The sequence below is a fragment of the Toxorhynchites rutilus genome, chromosome 3 (genome assembly GCF_029784135.1).
Source record: "Toxorhynchites rutilus septentrionalis strain SRP chromosome 3, ASM2978413v1, whole genome shotgun sequence".
Classification (NCBI taxonomy): domain Eukaryota; kingdom Metazoa; phylum Arthropoda; class Insecta; order Diptera; family Culicidae; genus Toxorhynchites; species Toxorhynchites rutilus.
This window is the reverse complement of record NC_073746.1, coordinates 40,239,504-40,257,176: the sequence shown is the minus strand read 5'-3', so window position 1 is coordinate 40,257,176 and position 17,673 is coordinate 40,239,504. Positions and strand designations below refer to the sequence as shown.

At 38.9% G+C, this 17,673-nt stretch overlaps 1 protein-coding gene across 1 annotated transcript in view; it reads right to left on the bottom strand.

Annotated features, from left to right (window-relative positions):
- The window catches only part of LOC129775501 (nuclear hormone receptor FTZ-F1 beta), a 110,367-nt gene that overhangs the window by 14,802 nt on the left and 77,892 nt on the right, over positions 1-17,673 (bottom strand). Inside the window, exons 2-3 of the mRNA XM_055780309.1 lie at positions 10,799-11,964; positions 10,524-10,735 (exon numbers count right to left, since the gene is read on the bottom strand). Of these exons, the coding sequence (XP_055636284.1) occupies positions 10,524-10,735; positions 10,799-11,886 (1,300 nt within the window). The 5' untranslated portion in view covers positions 11,887-11,964. The remainder of the gene's footprint in view (positions 1-10,523; positions 10,736-10,798; positions 11,965-17,673) is intronic.

The following is a 17,673-nucleotide window of genomic DNA, read 5'->3' as shown; positions in this document are numbered from 1 at the left end:
AATCAGACTCCTGCGAACGTTACGACAATTACATTTATCTGGAGCGTAAATTCAAAAGCTTCATAAAAGCCAAAAAGAGAGGCTATTGGCGTAATTTTGTGAATGGGCTTTCCCGAGAGTCTTCCTTGAGCACTCTTTGGAGAGTTGCCAGACAAATGAGAAATTCAACTCATTCAAATGAACAAGTTGAATATTCTGAAAGGTGGATCTTTGACTTTGCCAAGAAGATATGTCCAGACTCAGCACCTGCTCCACCTCCCTTCTTGGAGACATCTGATGATATTGCGCCTCCGTTCAGTATGGCTGAATTTTCGTTTGCGTTCGTTTCTTCTGTCATGTAACAATTCGGCGCCGGGGTCAGATAGGATCAAATTCAACTTATTGAAAAATCTACCTGAAAATGCGAAGAAACGTTTGTTAAAATTGTTCAATGTTTTTCTTGAGCAGAACGTTGTTCCGCATGAGTGGCGACAGATTAAAGTTATAGCTATTCTAAAACCTGGTAAACCTGCGTCTGATTATAATTCTTATAGACCAATTGCAATGCTCTCTTGCATTCGAAAATTATTAGAGAAAATGATTCTATGTCGCTTAGACAGCTGGATAGAATCCAACAACCTCCTCTCACCTTCGCAGTTCGGGTTTCGTAGAGGTAAAAGAACTAATGATTGTCTTGCTCTGCTTTCATCACAGGTTGACATAGCCTTGTGTAGTAAGCAACAAATGGCATCAGTGTTCCTAGATATCAAGGGTGCGTTTGATTCAGTTTCCATTGAGGTTCTTTTTGAAAAACTTCATCTAAATGGGTTTTCTCCAAAATTAAATAGTTTTTTGTTTAACCTAATGCGTGAAAAACATATGAGTTTTTCCCATGGTTCTTCGTCAGTTTTACGGATTAGCTACATGGGCCTTCCTCAAGGCTCATGTCTTAGTCCAATCCTTTACAACTTTTATGTAAATGACATCGATGTTTGTTTATCAGGAAACTGTACTTTGAGACAATATGCAGATGATTGTGTAGTGTCGGTAACAGGCAAAGACAGTATTCATCTGTATAATCCCTTGCTGATTTCTCTTGATAATTTGGTTGAGTGGGCTTGTAAATTGGGTATTGAGTTTTCTTCTGAAAAGTAAGAAATGGTTGTGTTTTCAAGAAAACACCGTCCCGCACAATTGCAACTTAAACTTTTGGATAGAACAATTAGGCACTCGCCGTCATTCAAGTATTTAGGAGTTGTGTTTGATTCTAGAGGCACATGGGGTAAACACATAGGTTACTTGAAACAAAAATGTCAGAAACGAATAAATTTTCTCCGATCCATAACAGGGACTTGGTGGGGGGCGCATCCCGTCGATTTGATTAGGTTGTATAAAACAACCATTCTATCTGTTATGGAGTATGGAAGTTTTTGCTTCAGGTCCGCTGCCCGTACTCATATTATGCAACTGGAAAGGATCCAATATCGCTGTTTGCGTTTTGCTCTAGGATGTATGCAGTCAACACATACAATGAGCCTAGAAATTTTAGCTGGTATCCTTCCTCTTTCTGTGCGCTTTTTCGAGTTATCATTTCGTTTTTTGATACGTTGTGAAACACTCAATCCGATAGTGATAACAAACTTTGAAAAAATGCTAACCTTAGGCACTCAATCTAAGCGAATGTCGCTATATCTTGAATTTCTGACCCTGGAAAGTCCATCTGCTTTACTTGGTTTCCAGACCATTCCTTAAATTTTGTTCAATCCTTCTATTAATTTTGACTTGTCAATGAAAGTTTATGTGAGTGGTATTTCCAGTGATCTCCGCCAAACAGTCATGCCTGCAATTTTCTTGCCAAGATATAAACATATTGACTCAACCAAAATTTTTTTTACTGATGGATCTAGTCTTAATGGTTCCACAGGTTTTGGGGTATTTAATATTAACTTCTCCATATTCCGTAAGCTTAGTTTACCCTGTTCGGTGTTTGTTGCGGAATTGGCTGCAATATACACTGCATTACAACATATTCAGACCTTGTCCCCTGAACATTTTTACATTTTTTCTGATAGTCTCAGCTCTTTAGAGGCACTTCGTTCGGTAAGGTCTAGATATTCTTCGTATTTCTTGTCTGGAATCCAACATCTTTTAAGTGTTTTGATAAGTAGATCATTTAATATTACTTTTGTATGGATTCCCTCTCATTGTTCGATACCAGGAAATGAAAAAGCTGATCTTCTTGCTAAGAAGGGCGCTACGGAAGGACTGTTATTTCATAGGCCAATTACTTTTGATGAATATCTCCATTTTCCTCGTGAACGTGCACTTCAATGTTGGCAGACAAGTTGGAATGGTAGTGATAAAGGTCGGTGGCTGTATTCTATCATTCCTAAAGTTTCCCTCAAACCATGGTTCAAAGGATATAATTATTCTCGTGATTTCATTCGAGTAGTGTGCAGACTCATGTCTAATCATTATTCCTCGAATGCACATCTTTTTCGAATTAACATCAGTGATAGTAACCTATGTATTTGTGGTACAGGTTACCACGATATTGATCACATTGTATGGTATTGCTCTGAATTTCAAAATAAAAGGTTATCTTTAATAGAAAATTTTCGCAAAAAGGGAATGCCACTCAATGTTTCGATCCGTGACGTTCTGGCTACTCGTAATCTCGATGCAATTATGTTGATTTATACTTCCTCAAATCCATACACTTTCAAGTATGAGTATGTGTGTATTTTTCTTTTATTTTTGATTATCGTTTACTTCTCCAACTTTTTTGTTTTTTTGTTATGAATATTTTTATTATTTATTAATAATATATGGTTATTAACGTTTTCATTTTTCTTCAACTATTTTCCTCAGAACTCAAAAATACTCAGATGCACGCAATTGCTCGCAATCTTCAAGGAGGTGGTTTTCTCTATAAAAAATCCTCAAGAAGAAGTCTTAAATAATATTTCATAATGAATTGTTGTATAATTATTTATATTGTTCTATTTCTTGAAAAAATCATAGGGTTTTTATGCCTTTATGAGAAAGAACATTTGCATAGTTCTACTCACAGAGGCTTTTCCCTATACATAAACACGGCTCATTGATGCTTAAGGTTGCTGAGCCAGTTGAAAATAAATTAAATTAAAAAAAAATTATCTTTCATCGCCATCCGAAATTAGTCCGTATGCATTCAACGTTAACACTAAAATCGATGAAAAATGAATTGGAATTTTCGAGCATTCCATTAGGTAATTTGAAGAAAATTGTAGAATTTGAATCGTACTTGCCAGGCGTAAATGCTCTGATTGAACGAGTGATTTTCGGGCGTAAAAAAAAAACCACCGAAAAATCACAACTGAGTGCCGATACTCAGAAAGAAATAATACTGACCAGTTTAGACTCGCTAAATTATGGTTTATGTTCACATAACGTATATACATAACGTTTTGTTTTTTGTGTCCCGCGTTAGACCTCTGACCATCTGGTCACTTATATCTGTAACAAGAAAAGCTTACTTCGATGATAATTACTGTAAAATTGTCTGTAAAATTCACGAACTTTCTTGGGAACATCTGCCATTAGGTTCCGTACAGTATCCTCAGATATGCTGGCGGTGGCGCTTTTCTATCTCTTCTTGAAAACATTAATGTCATTCGCTTTCTTCGTAGTTTCGAATACTTTTCGCTTAATCAGAGCCCAGTACTTTTCCACTAGGCGAAGTTCTGGACAGTTCGGTGGATTTGCTGTTTTTGGCACATATTTGACCTCATGTGCATTATACCATTCCAGGATAGATTTTGCATAGTTACAAGGGGCCAAATCTGACCAAAACAACGCTGGAGAGTCGTGGCTTCTTTTGAATGGTTGCAACCGCTTCTGGAGACATTCCTTCTCGTAGACATCTTTGTTGATAGTGCCGGTAGAGACGAAAGATTTGGATTTTCGGCCACAACTGCATATGGCCTGTCAAACCAAGTACTTTTTAGGGAATTTAGACTGCTTCTTGGTCCGGGAACACTCGGCTACGGCATTCCTCCGCATTGCAGTATAAAAAGCGAGACCCAGAAGCTGTTTGAAGTCTTCGAGAACGTAAGTTTCATCGTCCATTATGGTGCATGAACATTTTTGCAAAAACTGGGTGTAGAGCACCTTAGCACGGCATTTTGCAGTGACATTTTGCTTATCATCACGATTGGGCACCTTTTTCACTTTTTACGCCTTCAGTCCATGCCTCTGCTTCATTTTTTGCACACATGATTTTGATTCGAGTCACATTTCCCATCCTTTCGAGTAACATTTCTAACTGAAAGGTTGGGATGTTTCTCAATAATGGCAACCACCTTTCGGTCCATCTGTCGGGAGCATACTTTTCGATATGTTCCGCTTCCAACCTTCCGATCAACAGTTAAGCGCTGGTCAAACGATTTGCACATAATAAACACGGTATTCTTTGGCAGTTTTAGCTTTTTGGCGAGATCGCGTACCGACAGTGTTGGATTTTGCTGCCGTTCGCGCAAAATGCGTTTGCGTACTTCCACTGGATTCGACGCCATTTTACCAAACTGAAGAAGAATGTAAACCAGTTGGACATCGGAATAAAGAGGAGGGTTTCAGCTATCATGTAAGTGAAATATTTCATTGGTTAGTGAAATATTTCATAAACTACGCTGAAAGAAAAGTGTCCGAAATTTAACGTGGACAGGCTTTGCAACATTCCTGGGCGGTTGCATACTTCGATGGTAAGACAAAAATGTTGCGGCACATTTCTAATTAGCATCCGAATATACTCGATGCACTACAAGCTTTTCAGGAAGCTTAAGCCTCAGCAAGAGCGACGCCAAGCAGTATTCGTGGCCAAGATCTCTCCTGTCAACACGACAAAGGAATCATGGCACTCCGTAAATACTTCGAGAGAACAAGCAGTATAAACTACTTAATAAACGGGATTACCAAGTCCATCAACGTGGACTGCAAACCAAATTCAAAGTGCGTCCCAATGAGTTTCTGGAGCCGTGTGAAAGATCAATAGAAAGAGTCAGGTTCATCCGCTACTGTGTTCACACAGATCGAGAGGCAACTGACACGGTGTAAGTTGATGATCTGTACCGGATGCAGTTCAGCAGTGTTACATTTATCTAGATAGCATATCTCAGCCGACGTTAGTGAGGCTCCTTTACATCTTGTCTTTGGATTACATCCGTCAATTCGGATGACGACGTACGGACATTTTGTCTAAAAAGTCGATCTTTTGACACAGACGGAATACCTTCGCTCGTCATTAAGAACTGCTTTGAAGTTTCGTTCGCACAATTAGCATCCATACTTCCAACCGTTATTCAATTATGATAATTTTCCCGAGATCGTTCGTTTTTCCTATGTTTAAGAAGGATGGCAAGCAATCGGTTACGAACTATCCCGGCATCGCTGCTTCATGTACAGTCTCTAAACTTCTTGAACAGCTACATTGCCCTTGAGCAGCATGCCAAAGAGATCTACTGCTATTTCTTCCGATTTGCACTGTGGTCTAGAATTAGCTGATTTTTTATAAAAAGATCGATATTGACTAATCGATTTTCTGAACGGCTTAATCTTTGCCGAATCGATCTTTGAAAAATCAAAAGTCTTATTACCAATTCATCTACTTATTCTACATAAGTGTCGTCTTTTCTTGAAACAGGAATAAAAAATTCATATTTCTTTTCAAACTTTAAAAGCATTTTGTTTTGTTTATCTGCATGAAACCTACAATTTGTAAGTAAAGAATTTTAACAAATGCCATGTAATATCAATTCATACATTGTAAAAGATTATGTTCCTCGTCACAAGTAAATTTGGAGACCGTTCTTTCACATTTGGTATGATGCCTAGGGCTACCAAAATATGTGAACGGAAGAATTGTCGAACGATCATTGTATTTTACATTTTCCTCTTTAGTGAAGTAGTTATTCCATCTCTCAGGTATACGTACTTCTAGAACCACGAGTTTGTTTGATTTGATGAACTTCAGGCACTCAGTTCCGATTTCGACATACACGTCCAACGCATATTGTCGAATCGCCGAAAATGTTTATCAGCATTTTTTGTCTTTGACGGAATTGGAGCCCCAATATATTTGCAAAGGCTCCTTGGTTTTGAAGTCCATGTTAGGGAAACACATTTCGATGAGAACAAAATGACCCCTGACTTGCATGTGTTTGCAATGCCGTTTTCCTTAGGCTCCTTGGTTCTAGAGTCTGTGTTCGGGAAACCGTAAATCGGACCAATCAAAACGTGGCAGTTGGGACGTTTAGATAACGCTTGACATTTCAGAGTTATTCATGAGAAATAACATTTTATTGATTGTGATAGATGCGCAGAAATATAGGGTTGGGGAAAAAGAAATGTCATATTTCTGATCGAAATTTGACGCTTTATTTAACATACTTAAAATCATCCAATTTAAGTCAAACATGCGCCGTAATGTTCGCAAACTTGTTGCCATTTAGAAGGCAACTTCATTATTCCCCCATTATAATCCGATCTATTAAGAAATGTTCGAGTTAAATTTTTTGACGTAGAACTACGTCTTTCATTAAGGGTGCCAAATCAGAAAACAGGTCACGTTTTTATGAAATAAAGTTAACGTTGATAACTATTTTTGCCGCGAACGGATTTTAGCGATTTATATACTAAACGAATCGGAAATTCCATAAGATTTGTTTAATATGCTATACATCAGAATAAAAATGTAAAAAATGTTTGTAAATGGTTAAAATTCATGAAAACTTTGGGCGTTTCCATTTTTCCATACATGTGTTCTCCAGCAATCCAGTTCACTTTGCTTTCGCTACGCTTCGATCTAAGATTGGACCCCACCAGTGGTAATCCAACTTGGATATCGTCGTTTGCTTTTTCTGTTCGTTTTTCGCGTTATTCGTATCGTGTTTTTCTTTCCGCGTCATAAATTGGACGCTTCACGTAGTGTGTGATGAGCAAGAAGAAGAGGAAGACAGGCTCGAGCCCTGCAAAAAACGAACACATTGCCAGGGGCAATAGAATTTCGAGGCAAGCGTCATCTAATGATGCACGCGATGTTGGTGGAGTAAAAAGCGCTCGCACTGAACCGAGCCTTCGCGAGTGTGACACCGCAACGAACAACAGCAAAATAGGCGATTTCGGCGCGTCGGTAGAAAATGTAAACGGCTTCTTTGGTGCTTTTGAGAATGCATCAATGCATTAAACTGACGTTATGGCGAAGCAGGCGTTAAGGTTATGCTCCAAAAAAATATTTGGGGAATACCAAGCATCTTGATTGTATTACTAGAATGTTATAAGTTATTTAGGTTTAGGTCAACTAGGATTGCGTTTGCGCTAATATTGATCATAATGAAGCATTGCTACTGTTTTCGAGGTTGTTGTTATTAACAAAAAGAGTTTATTTCGCTTGTTTAGTCATCAAGAAAGTAAATGTCGTTCTGGAGTGTTGTATGTGATTAGGTTTCGCTTACCAGTAGCAAAAATTCCTCCACTAAGGGTGACAGTTGCGTTTCTCTCGAGCATGAGAAAGTAACGCAACTTTTTTTGAGGCCAGTAATATTAACAAAAGCGTTTCTTTTGAGAATAGCGCAAAATGATGAGTATTTGTATTCCTATTAGCTTCAAGCCACCAATGTATGGTTCTGTATGCATGCTATGGTGAACGCTTGATTTCTTTGAGGCAATACTAAATAACATGTAGAATGATATTTGATACTTGCAAGTGTTGTCATTGTTGTTGTTTCCATTCGGTGCCAAAGATATATTGATGTAGTTATGATATGTGGAATAATGGTGCTGGTGTAACATGTATATAATCGACTGTAGCCGAGTCTATGTCAATTGCGAAAAAGGCCACCGGAATAGCGTTCGAGGTAAATTTTCAATGCATTGACATGAAATAAATTGCGACATACGATCAGCTAGTGTATTGTTTTGCGAGGGCAAGAATGAATCATCAATCAACTATCGTCAACTGATTCTACAATGAAAAACCATTTCAAAGATTATTCTACTAAGCAGTTGTTTCGAAAATTTCACAGCATTATAGAATAATATCCGAAGGTATAAACAAGCGACTTAAATAAAATAACAGCGTAGTTCTACGTCAACAATGCGGTCGTATCTTGGACACAACCTCCTATAATTTTTTTTCCTGCATATTCTGTGTTTAGGTTTTCATTTTACTCCCATATATTCCGGTTATACGTAATCCCACGTCAAAATCAGCAACTACAGGGTGGGCCATTTAAAGTGGAAGGATTTGTTTTTGCAATAGCAAAGTAAAGAAGTGGAATTTAAAAAACAAATTTTTGAAATTCATTTATTTTGGTCCAAGGAGATTTGTTCTAACTACTTTTTGATTATGATATCTCCTAAATGACCGCCTCTGGCCTTGACCGCAAAATGTGCCCTTTTTTCGGCATTTTCCATCACTTTCCCCAATGTTTCGGCCGATATGGCAGCAATTTCTTGTCGGATATTGTCTTTCAGCGCAGCCAGGGTCCTTGGTTTACCAGTGTATACCTTGGATTTTAAATATCCCCATAAAAAAAGTCAGGAGGCGTCAAATCAGGTGATCTCGGTGGCCAGTCATAATCGCCGTTTTTCGATATTAATCTTCCGGGGAACATTTCGCGCAATAATTTGGTCGTGGCAGCCGCTGTATGGCATGTAGCGCCGTCCTGTTGGAACCAGTAATTGTCCAATTCATTTTCACGAACAAATGGCAATAAAAAGATGCCTAACTCTTGCGAACGATGGCGACCTGATGTCGATGGAGTCTCTGCAACACTGGTTCGAACGGCATCAATATTCTCGTCGAAACGTCTTGGTCGTTGTCTGGACAGATGACTGGCATTACCAACACTACCAGACGATATAAATTTGGCATATAATCGACGTATAGTGTTGTCTCCAGGCGATGTTTTAACTTTATTTTTATTTTTCCACGCACGTTTAGTTAACACAATTGAGAAGTTATTATGAATGTACAGCTGAACAATTTCAGCGCGTTGTTTAGGTGTGTATTGTTCCATGGTTAAAATTGTACTGAAATGACGCTTCCAACGCGGTATGACATTTGTTAATCTGACATCTCTGTCAAAAGTTATGGGGTTGCCAGATGCTTCCACTTTAAATGGCCCACCCTGTAGTACCTGCCCAGAGCTCAGCTGATAACTATCCCATAAAAGCCAAACCTGATATACACCTGAAATTTAGTCGAAACCAATTCGTGGTTTCAATTCAAGTATTCTAGTTAATATTGAACTTAAAAATAAAGTGTAAACACGAAAGCAAATACTACAGCATGAAAACTAACACTTCGGCTGAAAAGTTCATAAGGTGTAAGGTGTCTAGGTGGTGCCTCTTGCAAAAATGTACTTTACTATCACAAACCACCATCTTTCAATGGATATGTGTCAAAATTTGACAGCAATCGGTCGATTGGCTCGTGAGTTACAGCATTGAGAGTGAAGCAACTTTTGTTATTGTGAAAAAAATGGAAAATCACAAATTAATGAAAACAATGGCAAAATTGTATGAATTCTCCAGATCAATTTTTTTTATACAAGTCAATTCCTAAAATTTTCAAATAATCAACTTCCTTTATCATATGAGGCCCAGAATGACAGTTATTAAATCGTAAGATGTGCGATTTAGAGAAATTCATTTTAATTTTACCATGAATACTAAAATAATGTACTAGTTCTAAGACTCGATCAAATTCGTGATTGTTACGGATGAGAATGTTGATATCGTCCGCGTGAGCAATTATTCTTACGGAATAGTTTCCCATCAGATAGCCATCAATATCCGAGTAAATCATTCTAATCAGAGGTTCTATGTAAAAACAAAACAGAGCCATACTCAAATGATAGACTTGCCATACCGACGAATTGATCACGAAAACGGGTGTGCGGAATCCATTGAATAAAACTCTAGATTTTTTAAACCTCTTTTTTAGTCAATAAACATGATTGGAAATCGGAATTTTTCAAGAATAGCTCACAAAAAATCACGATCGACTAGCATTTTCCAGATCTAAATGAGCCATTTGCTGTGACTTTGACAACGTATTCCGAAAAATGCGGAGACTGTCAATACAGGATTGATCATCGAGGCAGGCCGATTGATCCGGGCTGATGAGCTCACCCAATAGTAACCTGACCAACAAAATTTTTGTGAACAGCTTATGGTCCGTATTGAGCATGCTGATCGGTCGCCGGTTATTCAAATCTCCTCGAGACCTGTTTTGTTTCGATTGACAACCCCAAAAGTGTAGGTCAGCAAGGAAATCGTAGAAGTGTTGATCGCATGTACTTTGCTCCCCGAATTTTAGGACAAACGACTGGAAAAATTGTCTTACAGCACCGTCTTGACGACGGAGACAAACTGTCAAAATCGACGGTATTCATAATATTCCTTTATTTGTCCTCGTAGACTCCGTACCCTCCGGAATCGGTCGGTTAGTTAGCAAAAATATAACTCCTTCCTCGATCGTTACTCTTTAATAATAAACTCACCTTCCAACTTCATTCCCTTCTGAAGGCACTTCTCAAACCGACACGCGGGGCACTTTTTCCGGGTCGCGATCGTCACCGGACAGGCGGCTCCCCTAAGGCACACATAATTCTTCCTGTTCTGTACGGTCCGCTTGAAAAAGCCCTTGCACGATTCGCACGAGAAAATGCCATAATGGAATCCGGAGATTTTATCCCCGCAAATGGGGCATGGGCTGAAATGAATTGTATGAATTGAAAGCACTGTTTGCATACTGAACAAAAATATCGCCGCTTACCTGTTGATCAATTGCTGCCGGGAGATACCCGGGGACGGCAGATGTTCGCTGTCGAAGACAGGCTCCTCCTGGCCGGCAAGTTTGAGACTTTGTTCCGTGTCGATCATCGGTTTGTATAATACTGAGTGATGTAGCGGGGATCCGTTGTAGGATCCACCGGCGAACATATTGTGCCGTCCCTGGATCGGTGAATGCGTTGGGCTAAATTCGGAGCTATACGAATAGCAGCTGCTGTGGGAGGCGTCGCTGTTGTTACGACTGAGCGAAGGGGTGTAGGGAGCATGCCGGGACGTGAGCGGGGATTGACTCGGCGAACTGTGAGTGTAAACGGAGTGGATGGCAGAATCCGGACTTGGATTAGCCGGAAGAAGTGTGGTTTTTGAACGAACCAGAAGCGGCGAGTGTACGGCTGAGAGATTATCCGCAAGGCCATGTTCGTACTTCAAATTGATGACGTCCGGGAGTTTCTTAACGTTAATAGTACTACTATTAGTTGGAATGGAATTTGAGTAACTGGAAGTTACGGTGTGGTTTATCAACGAAATGCCAACTTCCGGCTTGATAGCCCTGGATGGGATGGGTGAGCTGCTACTACTGTTATTCGCAGTAAGTGCCAATGGCTCGGTTATTCCTGGTCCGGAAGGTTCTTCCTTGGTTACCACGAGTGGTTCTGTCTTACCGACTATCGAAGCTGGGCCAGTGCAACTCGAGCTGTTTTCGTTGTCAATCATCATCGCCTCAGGCTCAGACAGTTCCCCCTCCCAGGACATTGGCCGGGGCAGCGCTTTACTGGCGTGGCTATCCTCCCGCATGTTAACTTTAGCTGTCTTTTCAATGTTCGATAGTTCTGTATCAGACTCGTCAGATTCTTCCATTTTTGGCACGGTAATTCTGATACCCACATTCCCGAAAATCGTGCCACTGCTACTGTTGGCACTTGTGTTCGGAGTGTTACTGCTGCTATTGCTACTACTGCTGCTCCCAGAGCTTGGGATTATAGTGCTAACGTTGGCCGGACTGAAGTTAGGATCATTTTCGCAATTGATCGTTGTCACCGATACGTTACCTCGCGACTCCGTTGATGTCATTTTGCTACTGCTTCAGTAATTATTCTTCTTCACACACATGCGACTACGACAATAATAACATAGAAGCAGAAATCATTTCTGGAAAGAGAACCAAAACGAATGGAATTAATTTAAATACATGAAGTCATCGTTACTGATCTTAGCTAGAGACAGAACAAAATAAGCAAATACTAGCTGAGTGTTAAACTTAAGCTCCATCCATATTCTTATCAGATTGCTAACACCTTTTGCAGCCAGACAACAACAAGAAAAAAGACACATAAATCACCTTCCAGTGATTTCTTTCTTTAGTTCAACAAAAATACTCCAATATTGACCATTCACACACGGAGAAGTGCATTATCCTCCCGAATATATCACATTTCAAGGTCTATTCACGTGAAATCCACAGCGCGTATTTCCATTTCCAATTGCTTCGAGCCTCGAGACCAACGAGAAAACAAGTTGCAAGTCGTACAAGAAGTCTAACATCCGCGTCAACCTCAAACACGTTCACCTTTCTTACTGTACTTTCAACTCGCTCGCTCGCTCCTCTTGCTTGGACTCGAGCCCGAACCACCAACACAAAGCCTATCTCTCTTACATTCCGTCGCACAGCCCCAGCAGCGCCACACATCATCAAACGGGGAATCTACACGCGTACACAACCCACACGGAGCAATCGGAGTGGTGTTAGTGGTGCGCAAACTAAAACACCAGCGTAACTATAGACACAACGACCTTCAGATATGTTGGATTTGTACGCAACGACCTTGCATGTGCGTCATCCTCGGACACCCGTGTCGGATCGCGTTGTGTCGGTACGATAGGCCGCCGATCGGATTGCACCACCACAGGCGTGAGTGGGGGAAATAAAAATCACGCTAAAACTTCTACACATTGCCCCGTCGTCGAAAACCGCGACAGCCGCTGCCGCCGCAAAGAAGCCGGCCCAAACAGAGTAGGCGACGGCGGGAGATTTGCATTTGAAATTAACAACCGTATCACCATCACCACCACCACGCAATATATAAACTCGCGCGAGCGTATGGACTCGTCAGCAGGCAGGGTTGCCACATATACAGAATATTCTGTATTTACAGATTTTTCGCCAAATTTAAGATACAGAATCTGTATACACTGTAGAATTACAGATTTTCAGCAAAAATACAGAATTTACAAATATTTAGAATTTCATTTTTAAATATTGAATTTATTACAGTGCATACATAGACACCTTGATTTATAACAATGTTGAACGCAACGCAACAAGATGGCTATCGTTGGAGGCAGCGAAATCTTGAATCATTTTCAGAGCTATTCTATTCGTTCCAAGTAAGACCATAATCAATACGCCAATCGTATACTGATTAAGCTGTTTCTAAACATTGTTCTACCGCTCATCAATAACGACAATTACACTTTTCAATCAGAAAGTTCTCAATTTTGCAAACTTTGTAATGAGACCAAAATTATATTGCTAATCATGTTCGGTAACTTATGGTTGGAGAGCTACGCGCAACAATTCGCTGATGCTGACATTGATGTGAAAGATTTTGAAGACTTTCAGTAGAAGCCTGAGGATGCGGAAGAAGCTGAAAGAGGATTAGATACAGCTAGGAATCTGATCTTCAAGTCGATTTGTCGTGACTTCTATATTGAACTCGTGAAACAGATTTCAAAGCGATTTGATTTTAGCAATCCGGTTATCAAAACCTTGATGAACCCTCAAGCTACCAAACCTAAATGATTTGATGCGCCAATTTTCACAATTCGTTAAAGCAGGTAATAATGATCCTTTGAATAGTAAGGCTTGGACAACGAATTCAGGCTACTCAAGACGAATCTTCTTGCTCAAAAATTGAGGGACTCAGATATAACTGGGACTGTTGGATGCCAAAAGACGTGATGAGAAAATTTTGTATTCATTGCATAGGTCGTTTGTAAGACACTTTTCGATAACATTCATCAACGTGTGTTGAGCGAATATTTTCGCTTTACAATACCAACTAAACAAATCCGGAAATCGGTTGGCACCCACAATTAAAGCCTCTATTTTGAAAGCGAAGAGCTACGTATCGGTTCAAAGAGGACCTTCAAGGATGAAATTGACGAAAAATTTGAAGGCAAAGTTCAACAAAACCATGTATAAACATCATACAATTCAGAGGATTATGAGAAAACCTTTTTATGATTCATTTTGTTGTATTGATACGAAAAAATAATAAAAATAAATTCAGAATAAAGCTAAATTTTCACTTTTTCCTTTATTTTTCCATACAGATTTTTTATACAGATTGTTTTTGCTAAACATACAGATATACAGATTTTCTCAGAAAATTTTACAGATTTAAATGTGGCAGCCCTGTCGGCAGGACTGCCGACTAATTTACCTTTATTGAGTTGCATTGTATTTCATTCGCTTTCTTTGATAAAAATGTGTTGTTTCAAATTACTAAATAAGCGTGTTATCGTGATCCGGCTTTAAAAACAATACAAGAGAACACAATTAACGCTCAAATTAAATGGACATCTTTTCTTATTGGAATAATAAACGTTCAAAAATTATTTTCACCAATGCGATAGTTGGAATCATCAATAAAAGTTGCGTTGTGTTCTGTTTAGAAATGTGCCATCCGCACATGGGCGGAATCGGATCGGCTCGCAATATAAAAAACGTAGCTCTTCAGCTCACATCGGAGCTGTTGAGCTGAAGAGCTGCTGAGCTGTGGAGCGGCAGAGCTGCAGAGAGTGTGAGTTGTGAGATGTAAAAGAATTATCTGTCTCGTGCTCTTCGTAATATGACGTCATGTTTTTTTTCGTTTGTTCTTCTCCGTTCTTCAGCTGATATGTCGGGTAACAAAAGGTTTTTAATTTAAAGATATTTAATCGCTCGTTTTTCAATTATATTTTTCATACAACTCATTACAAAATAAAAATTATTATATCAATAACGGGGGGTCTCCGTAGCCACATTGGTTGCGCGTTCGCTTAGTAAACGATCGATCGTGAGTTCAAAACTCAGGACCCTCATTGACCATCTTTGTGTTGTTACAGAATAGCTACGTCCACGCAACAATCATCAGCGATGGAGATCGATCCACGGTCGAAATAAGATCGATTCATCCATACAACTGCTCTGCTCTGCAAGACACATCGGGCTGCTGTTCTATAAATGACTTCTTCTTCTTGGATGGCACTAACGTTCCCTGTGGAACTTTTGCCTTCTCAACGTGGGTATTGCTTGCGTCATTCTCTTTAGTAGTACCTACTTGAGATTTCTATGCCGGATAACACGCCTCGAATGTATTATGGAGTGACAAGCTCATGAATACGCGTGATCACAGTGCAAGTCGGAAGAAATTTCCTTGACGAAAAATCTCCCGACCAGAACGGGAATCGAACCCGAACCCCCGGCATGATAATGTGGGACGCTAACCACTCGGCTACGGGAGCACCATAAATGACTTAACAATGATCAATCAACTGTCTCCGCTGTCCGGTAGTCTAACTGGATAATGGAAGAACAGAAAGAATACTCTTACGCCTAAATGGCTACTGTGTGAATGTACCATATGTAATGGTATAGAAGGAATACTGGCGAACGGCAACTGTGTAATGTGCTAATTATAGATATGATAACCATGTGACATGTACACGATTAAAATTCGGCTCTGTTACAGCTAAATGCTAATGAGCCTTAAATAAATAAATGGGATAAAAAAAATATCAATAACTGTTTGCAAATGAAATTAATTTATTATTTTATTAAAACTTGACTGTTGAAACATATAAATTTATTTAAGCGTGCTGAATTCAAAATTAAAAAATCATCCGACATTAATGCTGATGACTTATTGGTAATGGATTGATAATGGCAATGGACTTCCATGCGGAACAGACTTTTGGGATAAAACAAATACGACTATCTTTGCATTTGCTAATCTGATAGAGATGGAGAGTGACTGTTTCTTTGTGACGTTTGTCACAGCGAATAATTATTTCGCGTTACGCCTATTAGTGAAAACTGTTTATATTATCCTTGCGAGTGTGGATGGAAAATAAGGTTTCTCTCTGTAGTTTTATCTAAAAACGTTGTTTCGGGCTATATTTCTGAATGATAATTGAAAAAGAAGGAAAGGATAGAAACAAAATATGGAAAGAAGGAGATTTGAGACAGATGAATATGAAAAAACACACATCTTGAATATTCATATTTTTAAGCGGTTGTGTTTAGTTACTTCTGGTTCTTCCGTTGTTTGAATTCAGCATCTCCAAAGTTTGATTGCATTCAGTATTTGTTACATATTATATCATTAGAATTCCTATCAGTCTTATTTTGTATATAATTACAAACACAATTCGTTTATTTTTTTTTCCTTTCTGTCCATTAAGAAAACATTCGCTTTACAATGTCCCATGGTAGTTAAATTTCAGATACAATTGTGTGAACACCCGTAAAATTCAACTGAGCTGAAGAGCTGTTCCAAATGATTAGCTCAGTTATATGAGCTGAACGGTTCTAAGCCGCTCACCATAATGAGCCGACACTCGACGAAACAAAATTACAAAAAACACTATTTGAAATGATCGTTATTTTGACTGCTGTCCTTTTATTTATCATTTCATCATGAATAGACTGACACTGACACAACACCAGGAAATGGTTGCAGATTTTTTCCCTAAATCCACGGTTCTGTTCCAAAAATTGAAAGAAAGGTTGAAGTTTATCGGAAGAAACGCACGGTGAATGGATGGGTTTGCATGATGGACTATTGAATTGGCCTCCAATATCACGCGATTTAACAACATTGAATTATTCCTTCGGGAGTCTCTGGTTTACGCCGATAGGCCGTTGACGTTCGACACCTTCATTGATAAAAAATAATCAAAATTATAATATATCATATTCGAATAGAAATGACAAACAATTATCTTTCGTATAAAGCCAAATTCATTGTTTATTGGGTAGCAGAATTTGAACAATTTTGAATGTTCTGCTAATACAAAGTCGTAACGTAAACATAGAAATTCCCTCAAACGTACGTTTTCTGCCAAGTTGAAAGACAGTAACTCGAAGGTAGAAGATTTTCCCGGAATAAAAAGTTGGCAATACACTTTTTACATCGATTAAAATGTGTACTCTAGCTTATTTTGATAAATGGCGTTCAACACGCTTCGATAGAAGTAGATCGAATGACACTAATGTCGACTATGCCTTAATTATTGGGAATAGAGAAAAGGCGCAAGGTGGGAAATCAGGCGAATACTGCAGACATTTTAAGATACAGAAGCGATTTTGAGCCGTAAATTGATAATCTGATTTGAAGATTTCAGCGATTTTAATTATAAACAAATGTTGAAGTTATTGGATGTCACCTAAACTAATTAACCCATATTGTACCAAGCGTACCAAATGGAACAGCAATTCCGATAATTTTTCATTACTTCGGAGAGCAACTACATGTAATGTTTTGGCATCAAATGATCGCTTAGTTTATTAGCTACCATTTACCATACGCTGTATTAGAGCTGACCAATACCATTAGCTACCACTACTGTCAATTTCATATAACTTCATTGGGCAATAAATTCAGTTTAAAGCGAAAAGTGCATAACCTAGCATAACCTAAAAACTAACAACAAATAATAGACACAAAAAAATGTAAAATTTGCTACAGTATTACTTTGATAAAAGATCATACATAGTGATGTGGGAAAAAAACATTCGAGTGAATCTTTACAGAGAGAAAATATGAAGGTTTGTATAGAGATGTAGAGAGAAGTAGTTTTCTGAGATAAATGATA